Genomic DNA, 15,146 nt, shown 5'->3' on the forward strand with positions numbered 1-15,146 from the left:
CTCTACTAGATTCACAGTTAACAAAAACCTGTTCCAAAGTCATTCTTTACTCCTTTAAAATGGGGTGAATTGGGGCTGGAACGATAGCACAGGGGGTAGGGCATTTGCCTTGCACATGGCCGACCCGAGTTCGATTCCCAGCATCCCATAAGGTCCTCCGAGCACCGCCAGGAGTGATTCCTGAGCACAGAGCCAGGAGTAACCCCTGAGCATCACCAGGTATGACCCAAAAAGTGAAAAATAAAATAAATAAAATAAAATGGGGTGGACTATGCTGGCTGCCCCCACGGGCCTGGGGACTGTTATAGGAACAAGAAAGGCTGGAATCTGTGAGACCAGATTAAGGGTCTTTTCTGCCCTACCACGAGTCTTTATCACTTTTCTTCTTACAGGGATGAATGAATGAGTGACTAACTGTAAGGAAGAGAGAAAACTTCAGAGGCACAAGAAACCTGTTAAACAGTTAAAAGAGACCAGGTTGCTTAGGGTGTCAGCAGTTTCCCGAAGGCAGATGCAGTCTCGCTCCCCTTTATGTGTTCCACCATCAAGATCTTTCCTGCTGTTGCAAATGAGTTCCCGTTTGGTTTAAAATTCCAGGAAACAATGGGTTGAGAGCACCCTAGGGTTTGGCGAGGATCTGAAATTAAAAAACGACACATGACAAACTTGCCCTAGCCAGACTTCTCATTTTCCCTCAGAAGTGAAGGGGTGGGCCTGGGGTGGGGCGGGGAGGGGGTGATCTCGTTGAACAGCAGCAAGCTTCAAATGCAGCTGGAAGTTTCGACCATGATGAGTTTCAACCAAGTGTTTTAGTGGAGACACCCATGCTATCTTGGGACACTGTCAGACTTCTAGGTTCCATAGTTGAAGTTTCACAATGTGAATGAACTTTCGAGACAGTTTCGAGATAGTTTCAAAAACTCAACCCTCAACACAGGACTAGACAGGAGCAATTCATGATCCTTCTGGTCCTTTGAAGACCAGCTGCAAGAATGGCACAGTGGATGGAATGGGCATAAAAGGGTGAAATCCTGCTGAAGAGATGAGGCTGAACAAAATCCTGGAGTTTCTTAGCACACAGGCACAGAACAGGTTTGGTCAGAATTGTGAAGACTCACAAGCCCTTCTTAGATGAAAGGATCTCCCTCAACTTCAGAGTCAGCATAAGTCCTGGTGTGTAGTATGTGCTTAACGAACATTTGCTGGATGAGCGAATGGTGAGAAAACCCCCAGCCAGGAGGTGTCGATGATGGAGACTGGAGCTCATGTTTCAGGTACATCAGCAGGATGGGAAGATTTTAAACCAACACTTGGACACATGGGGTTGGAGACTGTTCAGAGACATCTTCATTTCTGAGAAAGGTGAGTCATTTCATCATCATCACTTCATGAATAGTTGTCAAGACAATTTACCAAATAGTCCTAAAGCATGCAGACTGAATGTTCTTCAGAAATGTCCAAGTCAGCAAAGACATTTTCTTCCATGTTTTGCATTCATGACAGAGCTATGACATTCCACAGATGAGGCCACAGTGGGATCCGAGACTTGTAAGGGCTGAAAGACCCTTCACATCCCTCTCTACCCGACTCACATATCAATAGAGAATCCCAGTCTTTCAGAAGCCTGAGTTCCTGGTTTCCTGTTTCTAATTGCTGCAAATCAAACCTGCCCCAAACCTGGTGGTGTAAAACGTATTATTCAACCTTGATTCCTGGCAGCCAGGAGTTCAGGCAGTTCTCTATGAACCAGAGAGAGGGCTCATCTCTGCTCCCTGATATCCATGTACTGAGAGAGGTAAGGAAGGCTTGGAGGTAATTCCCTCCACTCACATGTCAGGCGGGTGGATGATGGCTATCAGCTGGAATGACTACCTACGGCCTTTTCATGTGACCTCTCTGTATGAACTAGCTCAGGCTTCTTTACAGCAGGGTGGCTTATTTCCAACAGCAAGTGGCCCTGGAGCGCAGCGGGCTGACACTGTGACACCTCCCTGAGCTTGGAATTCAGATAGCAAAAAACAAACAAAAACAGGAAGCACAAATTTAGAAAAAGAGATATAGACCCCCGCCTCTAGACAAAAGAACTGTCCAAAGCACAGTGTTGGAGGGCCTGTAGGATAAGAGATCCTCTTTTGCCACCTTCACAATATGGGCTCTGCCCACACTGGGTCAGATTTTCCAAACATGTGTGTGCGCCTCTGATTAGACTGTGAGCTCAGAGTGATTGGTAAAGTAAAGTAAGTAAAGTAAAGGCCCTCCCGTTGATCATCGATTTGCTCGAGTGGGCCCAGTAATGTCTCCATTGGAGACTTTGTTGTTACTGTGTCTGGCCAGAGTGATTGATACTAAGACTAATCCAGCTTTGTCTCCTCCATTTCTAGCCCAGTGTCTGGGCTACAGAAGGTACTCAACACAGGTCTCTGGAATCGAACTGAAGAGAAAGGAAGATCTGGAAAGCCCTTCGGGGCACCCTCTCAAGCTGACTGTTGGCAGCATAAGATGCATATTGACCAGAGCAGGAGTTGTGAGAGAAAAGGTACCCAAACCCCTTTCTGTGTCCCAAGGTTTCCCGTCCATCTCTGCATCTGTCTATCCACCCACCTCCCACCCAAGTGTACATTCAATAAGAGAAATAACACTCACCATGTCTCTCAGGCTACATATAGGCCTATAAAAATCATACTGGTTTTTGTTTCTCTTTTCTTGATGTTTGAGAACATTCTCTACCCCTTATTCTCTGTCTCATAATATGGAAAGTATGAGATTTGCCAAGGGGCTGTCTTTCTTAATATGAATATAGTGCCCAAGGTACCACAAAAAGAAGCTTGGACAAGGAGTCAGAGAACCTCATCTTTGTTTAGGTTCAGGTGTTTAGAAGAAGCTGAGTAGCTTTAGCAAGTTTTCTTGTCTCACTGCTCTTTGTCTGTAAAATGGGTCTTAAGAAAAGCAAAAGTGTACCTAACCACATTTGGTGGTGGGGGTGGGGGGGGGGACATTGCTTTATAAACTGTAAGCATCATGCAAAAGAGATATGATTACAGGATCATAGTTTTAACACATGGACCATGTTCATTGACCTGCCTCCTTTTTAAAATGTGGACTCTGGATTGGAGAGATAGTCCAGCAGGTAGCAAACTTGCCTTGCACATGGTTGACTAACATTTGATCCTGATGCCTCCATAAGCTCTCCCAAGCCCCACCAAGAGTTATCCCAGAGTACAGAGGCAGGAGTAAGTCTGAGAATACCCAGATATGTTCCCTCCCTGCAAACAAACAAACAAACAACTGGTGGAGGGGCTGAAATGACAGTACTGAGGGTAGGGCATTTGTCTTGCATGCAGCTGACCTGGGTTCAACCCCCAGGCACCCCATATAGTCCCTTAAGCCCTCCAGAAGTGATCCCTGAACTCAGAGTCAGGAGTAAGCCCTGAGCACCACCAGGTGTGTGTGGTCCAAAAAACAAACCAAATATATTGGTGGAATCACATCTCCTTGAATGTGGGCATCACTATGTGACTTATTTCAAATGAACAGAATGTGGCAGAAACAATGCCCTGTCAAATTACAAGGCAGGACCCTGAGAAGCCCTGCTAGGCCAGGCTGTCATTCTCTCATTCACTCCCAAGCCAGCAGTCACACCATGAGGAGACACAAGTAGTCTGTGGGAGGGCAGCCTGTGCTTCTTCTGCCCACCCTTCACCAACCATCCAGCCGTGGAAGCAGATCTCCAGCCAAGCCAAGTCTCCTTCAGATGAATGTGAAGTGCCTATGGTCCCTGTGCCCAGAGGGCCCCACAAAATTGCTTCCAAGTTCCTGAAGAAACCAAGAAGACTCTAAGTTTTAAATGAGTAATTTTAGGGCAATTTATTGCACAGCAATAGTTAACTGATCCCTGCCACTGTGCCTTCCTAACCAACCAGTGGTGTGGCAGGCATTGCTGTTTTTGGACCACACCCAAAAGGTCTGCAAAAGGCAGACTCAACGATCCTTCCTGGCTCTTACGATGAGAAGTTCTCATTCTTCCCATCCCCGCCAGGTCTGAAGCACCCTGGGAGGCTGACCCCGGGGCACGCGTTGCTCAGTGCCAACCTGCCCCTCCTGAGAAACAGGAACTGCCCTTTTGCAGAGGTTCCAACCTGCTAGGTCCTTCCGCGCTCCTTCAACCTCTCCCCTTGACACACCCGTCAAAAGACCCACATATTGAAAAGACCCAATACCACCTGTTCTCCTTCCTAATGTGTGTGTTAGTGGGCCCCGGCCTGGCCAAAACAGCCAATGGCTTTCAGGAGGACTCAGTGGTGGCCTCCTTCCCATCTTGGCCCAGACAGCCTGGGGCTGGGAAGAGGGGGGGGGGTGAAAAGTGGCTCTAAAGGCAGTCAGCACTGCAGCGGACACAGGCACAGGCCAGGGGACAACACAGACAAGCTGTCACACACTGTTTTTCTTCTTGTTAAATCTGAGTGTTCCTAATTAATTGTCCTGCCTGCTGACCCCTGAGTGGACAATGGTGTGGGGATCCGGGGGGTGCCGAGAGGTTTTGAATACAAGTTTATTGGGCTCTTGAGGCTGCAAGACTGGTGACTTGGTTATGGGCACTGTGGCGTGGAGCCTTTGTGGATGGTGGATCCAGAAATGTCACCCCGTGTGAATAAAGGTCATCTCCTGGTACTGCTCTGGGGAAAGGGCAGCTGCGCTGGGTGTCCACTGAGGCTTGGCCTCTGCCTGCTGACCCCAGGACCAGCACCCGCAGAGAAGAGCACACTCCTTTTCTTGGTGTTTGCTTGCTGGGGCAGGGCCAAAAGAACTCACATACCAAAGCATCCAGCAAAAAATGCTTTGAAAAGTAGCAGGACACCATTCACATTATCAGAGGCCATTTCTGATCAATGTTTAGGTCACACAGAGGACGATTTCTAAGCTCTGTCGGCGTGGAAGGGAGTGAACGTTAGCTGACAAGTCAGCTATTCGGAAATGGTTAGTACTAGCTCAGAAAGTGGGTAACTCTGGACAACTCCCCATTAGGGTGTCTTATCAAACAGTACATTTTTCAACGGGCATGAGACATTCTGGGTATTGTCATTTTGTAGGCTGGCATTTCTCATTTTGTTCTGTTTAGGGTCTAACATAAATTATTTGCTCTCTTTTCGTGAGAGAGGGCTCTGGTGCCACAATGAGTGTAGGCGGATTTGTACCATCATCTCTCCACTGAGTCACTGAACAGTTACATGCCCTGGTGCTTGGAAGAATGTTTCTTGCTGAGTGTACAATAAACAGTTGCCATTTTCTGGGCAGGGACGGCTGTATGCCTTCACAGCGTTTGAGTGCTGTGGGTCCTCCCTGCTGGCCTAAGCCTTCACAGCTCTTTAGAAAGAACACCAAGTCCAGAGTTTGTTTTTTTTTTCCCCTTAAATTTTTATTAGTGAAACACCATGAGGTACAGTTGTAGACCTACAAATTCTTGTGCTTGGGTTTCAGTTATATAATGATCGAATACCCATCCCTCCACCAGTGCCCATTCTCCACCACCACCAGTTCCAGTATCCCTCCCATCCTCCATCCCCCCATTCCACCCTACCTCTATGGCAGGGCATTCCCAAATCCAGAGTTTTCCATCCTTTTTCATCATTAAAATAGATCTGCTGAGGAGCCAGAGGGTAGTACAGTGGGAAAGATCCTTGCCTTGTATGCAGCCTACCTGGGCTCCTAGCACCACATTTGGTCCCCAGAGCACCCACCACCAGGAGTGATTCCTGAGCACAGATCCAGGAGTAGTCCTGAGTACTGCTGGCTGTGGCTCCCCAAAAAAATAAAATGAAAAACTGATCTCTCCTCAAATATCATACTGGTCTTTGAACCTATTAAGACCAATTTTTTGAAAGTAACACATTAAAAAAAAGTAATTTTTTGGGAAGTAACACATTAATTATAACCTAAATTTTCATAACCTGAAGGTAGGGTTTAGTCTGGAAAAGTAAGGTCCAGGGTAGGTGAATAAGAAAATCAGTTTTTTTTGAATAGTCCCATGAGGGGAGTGTGTGTGTGTGTGTGTGTATTTCTTTGGGGATGGGGTAGAGGAGAAAGGGGAGTACTATTATTACCAATTAATTGCTTTACCCAAGGCATCATCCAATATCCTTTTTCATGAATCACTTACAAACAGAATCATTCAATACTAAGTTTACATGTCTCAATGCTAAGGTAACTCACCAGAGGAGTTCATTCATTAAAAGACATTTTAGATTTTGTCACAAGAAAACAGGTAGGCAAAATTCAGAAGTCAAACCTACCCATTCCTTTGGAAAACAGACGACCTTTCGAAGAGTTTACTGATCATTTACATAGTCTGAGCAATGAAGAAGTAAACCCGTATTCTTAAGAGCAACCCTCTATGGTCACTTAACACTGATTCACATATACCAACTATTCTACAAGTAAAACATGGAACTGTTCTATCAGTGTTAAAAGAGTTAAAAGGATGTGAGTGAGTGGATGGTGTGGCACAAGTTAATGGGGAAGAGGGAAGAGCTAATAGTGAAAGCAATGCAGGGGCCCAGGAGATGGCTCAGTGGCATAAAGTACTTGCTGATAAGCGCAAGGTTGTCTGTTCAAGTGGGCTTGGGGGTCCCTAGCCAGAGAGGGCTGAGGGAATGGCTCCACGGAGTGTCAGTGCCAGCAAGAGATCATGAGCATAACCCTCACCCCTACCCCATGTCCTAGTAATCGGAGTTGCGGGGAGAACAAGCAAATGCTCCAAGAGTTCAGGGGCTATTCTGCTATCTCAGTGGAACTTTTCCCCCTTTAGTATTTCTATCTTTGTTTTGCTTTTTTGTTTGTTTGGTTTTTTAGGGGGGCTACACCTGGTGATGCTCAGGGATTACTCCTGGCTCTGCACTCAGGAATTATTCCCGGTGGTGCTTGCAAAAATAAATGAGGTGAAAGGGATTGAATTCGAGGTCAGTTGCATGTAAGGCAAATGCCCTACTCGCTGTACTATGGCTCTGGTCCCCATATTACTATCTTACAGGCTTCTTATCAGGTTTGCTTGTTTGTTTAATATTTCCCCCTTCCCTGTGGCTGTCCTGGGGGATCTGGGGTTGTATTCTTTGAGTGGCTCTCATGCTTTGGGGCTGCACTGCTTGCAAACTTCAGTTGCCTTGCTCACTGGGGCTTTCTGTCCTTAAGTGGTACTCACATACACTTTGGTTGCAGTGCTCATCAGGGAGGTCACACTTAGTTATGGCACTCACTTGGTGGGGGTGCTCTGAGAAGAAAAAGTGTCTGCATAGTTTTTTATAAGCACATGCTTAGTTGTGGTGCTGTGAAGAATGTCAAACAGCAGTGCCACCTGGATCCCACTCAGCCTGTGGGACAGTGGCAAGGACTGATGTGAGGCTCCTGACCAACAGTTCTCCCAGCCACCTTGTGTTTTCTTGACAGTGCTCAACAGATCGGAAAGAAAAAAAGAATTCTATTCTATTTTCTTAATTACTCTATTTTCCTTTCTTGAAGCACCAAATCAGGAAAAGACTATCTAGTAAACAATGCCTCAGTTTCCCCCACACTTAAAACACACACCATCACTTGTGTCACTGTTGTTGACACATACTTAATCACTGCCTGCCAAACCTCTCCTAAGAAAATGCTCTGCTGGTGCAAAGAAAACAGTAGGTACTTAACCTTCCTGAAAGATCAAAAGATTTTAAATTTTTTAAAAAAGGTAACAAAACAGCATACACTTAAGGGACACAAACTGAATGGTTTTCTAATAAACTCCACTGTGCTGAAAGAAAAGTCATCTGAAACCCTGAATTTAAGGGGGGGGAGGGGAAAGCCCAAATTGGCATTTCCTGAATTTTCTAAGCTCCTGGGATTTGGATCTTTGTTCCCTTCCTTGGCTGCTGCTAGGGCAAGAATGGCAGGTGGACCTCCGTTACATGATGCACGCCAGCAGGCTGTGGGCTGGATACAGCCAGCTAATGGCTGTGCTCCGCAGCAACCACTGTCTAACCATGTGTGAGAAGAACCTACTGAGAACTTACTCACTGGGGGAACTAACGGACAATTAGGGACTTGGCACCAGTGGAAGCTACAACGTTTGCCAACAATTGACACTTACTGGTTTGGCAGGTGGCCGCAGCTCACAGAACAAGGCGGATCCCCTTACAAGATAGACTCACCTGTGCTATTTTATTTCCTCATGTCTGAACACAACAGTCAGGGAGCACGCATGCAGAGTGGCTGGCACATCCAAACAATGAGAATGGATAGGGGAACTGTCTTAAACGGAATAGGCAAGAAAGCCTATCTGCTGCAACTATTAGGGATTATTTTATATAAGATGAAATCTGAGCAAGACAAGTAAGAAGGTTGCACATATTTCGGTACAGGAATTATTTCAGCATCTTTATTTTAGGTATTTTAATGTTGACACACTATTAAGCCATATTACATATACCTAAATTAGAAATCCCCCTTTACCATATTTATATAAAATTCTGGGTTTGGGGGAAACACATGTTTACATTTTATTTATTTATTTATTTATTTTGCTTTTGGGGTCACACCCAGCAATGCACGGGGGTTACTCTGGCTCTGAACTCAGGAATTACTCCTGGCAGTGCTCTGGGGACCATATGGCATGCTGGGAATCGAACTCAGGTCAGCTGCATGCAAGGCAAAAGCCTTACCCGCTGTGCTACTGCTCCAGCTCTTACATTTTATTTTTTAATTAAAACTGTCACTGTCCACCTGCTGTTCATCGATTTGCTTGAGCGGGCCTAATGGGGAAAATTTAACTCACGTATGGAAAATTTGTAAAAAGAAACCAATGCTGATAACATAATAAAATTATTATATATTTAGAATTAATTAGGGACTATGATTCTTCTGTTTCTTTAGTAACTTCCTCTCCCTTACAAACTGTTTTTTTCTGTAGTTATTTTATTCCATTTATTTATTTATTTATATTTTGGTTTGGGGCCACGTCTGGTGATGTTCAGGGAGCTTATGTGGTGTTGAGGATCCTCTTTGATAGAGACCTTTATTTTAGGAGTGAGGAGGGGACTCAAATGAGGGAAAGTAAATCTCAAGTTCCTAAAGTGACATGCAAGATGACACAAAGCAGCCAGGGCAAACACGGTACCAGATGATTTGGGGCTGGCAGCTGGCTCGGTCGGGCTGGGGTCCCTGCTCCCGCTGACAAAGCCTTTCCCAAAGTAACCATTTTCCTTTTTCTCCCTGTGTTCTCCTCCATGTTTACAAGAACAAGTCCAAGCCAAAAAACACGCCAGAAATTTACTCGGCCATGGAGGGAAGCTGGGGGAAGAGGGCTGACAGGCTAGATGCAGACAGATCAAAGCTAAATCAAATTTGACCCACCTCAGGCAGACAAAGTAATTGAATTAAACTTCCTGCAAATATGATAAGTTTGGAGATCTTAAAGCCAGGCACAAAGAGCCCAGTTAGTGCAAGCTGTTGAGTAAATGGATGCAAGGAGTCCAGCCGCCTCCACCGACGGGGTGCTCGATAATCTGTGGATTGCCCCTATCACTTAGTATGAGGCTGCAAATTGATTAAGCTGCTGGTGGGGTTTCTGGGATGAATGGTCTGGCCCGCCAAAGATGTCATTGCCATGGATTTAAGTAAGCTGCTTGACAGTGTGGTTTGATTATTGGGGGGAAGCAAGAGAAAAGGAAACAGTCAGGAGGGCTTCAGGAAGCCTTAAAAGCAGGCTTTATTATGACAAATGGCTCGGTTGCTTTGATAACCTAAAATGAATATGGAATTATTCTATTCTTTTTCTTCAGCTGGTATCAAAACTCAGTTTTGAAAGGCTGCCTCAGAGAGTGCTCATGTTTGAAGCCCACCCACTCTATTATTAACCGCCTTTGTGAGAAGATATCAGTGCCTTTAAACATGATTCTCTAGTGACAGTCTGGGGCCTCAGATACTGTGGTTAGACTGGGTCCTGGAAAATAGGTAATCATGGAAGGGGCGTTTTCCCTTCTTCACCTTGAATACCTCTGGATAATGGTAATTACTCTACTCCCTTCGTCTAAGCCAGGAGATAGATCACCGCTGCTTGATTATGCGGGAAAAGGCAGGCAGGACTGAAGAAGGGAGAGTTCATACGTGCCAATGGGTTTACTCTTGAACTACAAGTGAAAATTCAAAGCCCAGCTCTCTCACAGACTCTCCCACTAAACACTCTAACATTTATATCACTTAAAATCACTTTCTTCCCTGGGGGTGGGGGCAACGAGGAGCAGTGAACAATAAAGTCAAGTTATAAAAGCGAACAAACCTGGAAAGGACATCTTAACTCCTGAAAAGTAAGTGAAAAAGTAACACAATTTTTAGGTGTGCTCAGAACTGAACAGTTTCTAGGTTGACCTCATTTCATTTGGGTGACGCAACCACAGAAGAAAACAATAATAAAGCGGGGCAAAGCAGAATTACAGTCATCTGCTGCATTCTGAGAGTCATCAGAATTGTTTCACCGACTTTTGAAAGAGCCAATAAATGTATAGAAATGAAAATATTTACTGTCCAAAGCTTCTTCAGGAGTGAGCTCCTGATATAATTAATCAACCAAAGCATAATATATTTAGAAATTTCTGCTTAACAAAGTGTCAGTCTTCATCTTGACTGCTCCCTGGGACAATGGTTAAAAGAACATGTACTTACAAGGTTTCAAAAGCAGGTTTTGACTCATAGACGCTGTTATGTTTTACTGAGCTTTTAAAATCATCCTAGATTTTGCTTTGTACACTGGAGAGCTTATAAGGTAAAGAGATTCATTCCCTTTTACATGTTCTTCCTTGTACACTTTTTAAACTGAGATATAATCCACATAACCCTAAACTTCACTTTGAAAGTACTTAGACTAGTGGTTTTTAGTATATTAACAGAATTGTGAAAACACCACCACTATATAATTCCAGAACATTTCATCACTCCCCAAAGCAGCCTTGGACCATGAGCAACCCCTCCTCTTTCCCCAGCTCTCCCCGACCCCGGCAACCAAACATTTAGTTTTTTTGTGTTTCAGTAGAGTTTATTATTCTGGATATTTCATTTAAATGGAACATAAAATATGTAATTTTTTCTGTTTGGTTTCTTTCAGCATAAAGCTTTTCTGGAATTAAAGAGAAAAATATTATATTATAAAGGCCAAAACATTTCTTTGACCATTAATAGGCCATTCTTCTTAATGTCCAAATAGTCCATCATGTATCTATATACCATTTTTTAAATTTATTAAATGATGATTATCTGGACTGTCTCCACTTTTTTGGCTACTATGAATAATTGTCTTCCACACAGTCCCTTACAAGGAGACATCTATTTCCCATTTTCTCGGATATACAGCAAGGTATTAAAATCACCGGGTAATATGGAAACTCTGTTCAATGCTCTGAGGGACTGCCAGGCTGCATTCCAAAGTGCTCCACCCAGTGCATCCCCACCAACAGGGCATGAGAGCTTCAGCTTCTTTAGGTTTTTGCCAACATGTGTTACAGCCCTGGATAATTCTACTTATGCTCTATTTTCCTACTCTGAATAGAAATTTATCAGGCTTGTGGAAAAGCAATAGCAGAATTCTGGGAGGAGGGCACCATCCACAGTGACATTCCCCAGGAGAGAAAACACAATGAAATGGCCCCTCTGAGTGCTTACCTGTTGCAGATCAGCCAGGGAATAGAGGTGAATCTGTTGGAGGAGGTATTCTCGGGGGAAAATTCTGAAAACAAAGATATACACACAAATGAACAGTGGTGCTGCCACAAAAAAAAAAAAAAACCTTTGTTCCAATGTTCTGATCAGTTTTTCATATCTTATTTCAGAATTCCTTTCCTGAGCCTCTTTCCAATTCTACCTATATTCCTCCTCATCCCCTTCAGGGAAAGCTGTAAAAATGCCCTTTCTTCAGGGCTGGGAGATCATACACTAGTCAGGGTTTGCTCCCCGGCACCACATCTCCCAAGCATAGCCAGATACAGCCCCAGTGCCATGGAGATGGCCCAAATATTCCCAGTTCCACAGGTCCCAAGCAGCGTCGCATCCTTGCACTGAACCCCCAGCCCAGCTGGCTGAGACTCATTGGTACCCAGGTCTTTTGGGTACCAGCTGGGAGGCCCCTCTCCTCTCAATGTTTTCTTCAGAGATCTTTTTCCTTCCTACCACACATACCAAGACAGACGTAACCATTTCCACTTTGATCTCTAGTGTGAGGTGAGGTTCAAGAGGATGGCGCAATGGGCTTGGACAGAGCATCCAAGCATCTAGTTTCATTTCTTTTACCAGCTCTGGCCCCAACACACACACACCACCTCAAACAAGTGTCAAACCTATGTGGTTCCCGCTAATTTATTCACCACTGAATAAAGTTTGATGTCCTGTTGTACCTTTCAAGCATATTTTATTTTTATTTATTTTTTGAAGCACACCCAGTGGTGCGCAGGGTTTTCTCTAGGCTCTGTGCTTAGGGATCACTCCTGGCAGTGCTCAGCAGACTGTCTGCAGTGTTAGGAACTGAACTGGGTTGGGCCACATACAAGACAAGCGCCTTAACCTCTGTCTATTTCTCTAGCCCCAGTCATTATCATTTCCCTCCATCTTTCTAATGCTGATTAAGTCCAAATGTGTGGCAGCCGCTGTTCCAGGTCCTTGAGAAGGGGCAGGGAATCATTTAGACTCTTCCCACAGGGACCCAGCGCAGGCACAATGCAGTGTGACATTACCATGATGTCCTGGGAAGTGGAATACAGTTCTGCGCTGGATTCCCTTCATCTCTAATAGTTCGTGGCTGCACCTGTGGCAGGAAATAAGTACAAATGGCAGGGAGGAGGGGTAAATGGTCATTCCTCCACATGGGATGAGGCTTTCCTACAGAGAGACCCATTTAGAAAACTATGGAAAGGGCTGGAGGGAAAGTATAGTAGGTTGGGTGCTTATAACCCTGCAGGCAGCCGATCCAGGTTTGGTCCCCAGTATTCCATACAGTCCCCCATGTACTGTCAGGAGTACTTCTTGAGTGTAGAGTCAGGAGTAATCCCTGAGCATCGCTGGGTGTGACTTAAAAATAAAAAACAAAAAGAAAATTTGTGGAAAGGTGATTGTAGTACTCTTAAGAGAAACCATAAGACCTAACTAAATTGCCTTTTCAAGAGCACACATACATGACAGAGATGATCCAAAGATCCATTCCGCAGGGGTGGCACCTACTGCATTAAGCACCAGTAAGAGGAGTCTACTTTGGGCATGACACTTGGCATATATTATTCCACTTCATTTTTCACAATAGCTTTGCATAGTAAGTGCAACATTAATCTTACATAGGGAAACTGGGGCTTAGAGGCAAAGATGAATGTGAACAGGATGACTAAGTCAGGATTCAAGGCCAGAACTTTCTCTGACTTCAAAGACCTTGGCTCCTTACACATCCATGGCACATCCATTGAAGTGAGGTTGGGTCGGTAATATGATTTAGCTGTATCATGCATATCCTCCCAGTTAGATATTTATTACTATTTAGATGAGCAGCAATAGAGAACCACTGATGCTTTTTTTCCCCAAAATTAAAGTAACCTATAACATTATATGGTTTTCAGGGATCATGTGGTTTGACATCTATATATGATACATTAAGCTCACCACCAAAACTCTACTTTCCATTCTTTACCACCCAATTGATCCGTTTTACCTAAGTTACCTACCTCAATCTTTGTGATAAGCACTGTATTCTGGATTGTGTGTGTGTGTGTGTGTGTGTTTTATTTTAATTATTTATTTTTTTACGTTTTTGGGTAACACCCGGTGATGCACAGGGATTACTCCTGGCTTTGTACTCAGGAATTACTCCTGGTGGTGCTCAGGGGACCATATGGGATTCTGGTAATGGAACCCAGGTCAACTGCGTGCAAGGCAAACGCCCTACCTGCTGTACTTGCAGTGCTCCAGCCCAGCACTGTATACTGTTCTTAAGTCTGTGGGTTTATTTATATTGTGGTTACTATTTTTTATGAGTGAAATCATACAGCATTTGTCTTTGTCTTATTTCACTTAGTGAAGAATATATAGGACCCGAGTTGTTGCAAAATGTAATATTTCATTTTAATAGGTGAGTAGTATCACCTTGTCAATATACAGTCATGTGCCACATGACGAATCATTTAATCATGGACTACACATATATGATAACTCCTAGATAAACTAAACTGTTGAATGCTGTACTACATAGGTCTGTGTAAGTAAACTTATTGACCTATGCGCAGTGAGAAAACTGCTGGTGTTGAAGTGACAGTATTGCAAGTAAGGTGTTTGCTTTGTGGCCAATCCTATTAGCATGAAGTTAGATCCTCAAACCACATGTGGTCATTCAATCCCTGCCAGGAGTGATAACTGAGCACAGAGCCAGGAGGAAGTCCTGAGCATCTCTGTGTGTGGCCAAATCATCAAATAAAACCTAAACCTACCTAACAGACACCTGTCAGATTGCACTGTATGACTGTATCACACCTCTCCTCTAGCCATTTAATTGTCAACAGGAATTTATTTCCAAGTCGTGGCTATTGAAAATAATGCTGCAATAAACTCACAGAGATGCATTTAGCTCTATAAATTAGTGTTTTTTGTTCTTTGGATTCTTTAGACATGAGATATCTGAGTTATCTGAAATTTCTATTCTCCATTTCTTGAAGAATCATCAAACTATTTTTCACAATGGCTATATCAGTTTATATTCTGATCGACAGTTTATGAGGGTTCACTTTTCTCCACATCTTTGCCAACATTTCTTATTTCTTGCATTTATGGTTATGGGCTGGAGCAATAGCACAGCGGGTAGGGCATTTGCCTTGCATGCAGCCAATATGGCCGACCCGAGTTCGATTCTTCCGCCCCTCTCGGAGAGCTCGGCAAGCTACCAAGAGTATCTCGCCCGCATGGCAGAGCCTGGCAAGCTACCTATGATGTATTCAATATGCCAAACACAGTAACGAAGGAGACGTTACTGGGCCCACTCGAGCAAATCGATGAACAACGGGAGGACCGTGACCGTGACCGTGCATTTATGTTAAAAGCCATTCTCACATGTGTAAGGAAATATTTGGTTAGGGTTTTGATTCATATTTACCTAAATGTCT

General features: G+C 44.2%; 1 protein-coding gene across 1 annotated transcript in view; it reads right to left on the bottom strand.

The window, feature by feature from the left end:
• The window catches only part of PLEKHM3 (pleckstrin homology domain containing M3), a 171,207-nt gene that overhangs the window by 73,817 nt on the left and 82,244 nt on the right, over positions 1–15,146 (bottom strand). Inside the window, exon 5 of the mRNA XM_056111788.1 lies at positions 11,680–11,743. Within this exon, the coding sequence (XP_055967763.1) occupies positions 11,680–11,743 (64 nt within the window). The remainder of the gene's footprint in view (positions 1–11,679; positions 11,744–15,146) is intronic.

The sequence above is a fragment of the Sorex fumeus genome, unplaced genomic scaffold, assembly GCF_029834395.1.
Source record: "Sorex fumeus unplaced genomic scaffold, SorFum_2.1 ptg000014l, whole genome shotgun sequence".
NCBI lineage: Eukaryota > Metazoa > Chordata > Mammalia > Eulipotyphla > Soricidae > Sorex > Sorex fumeus.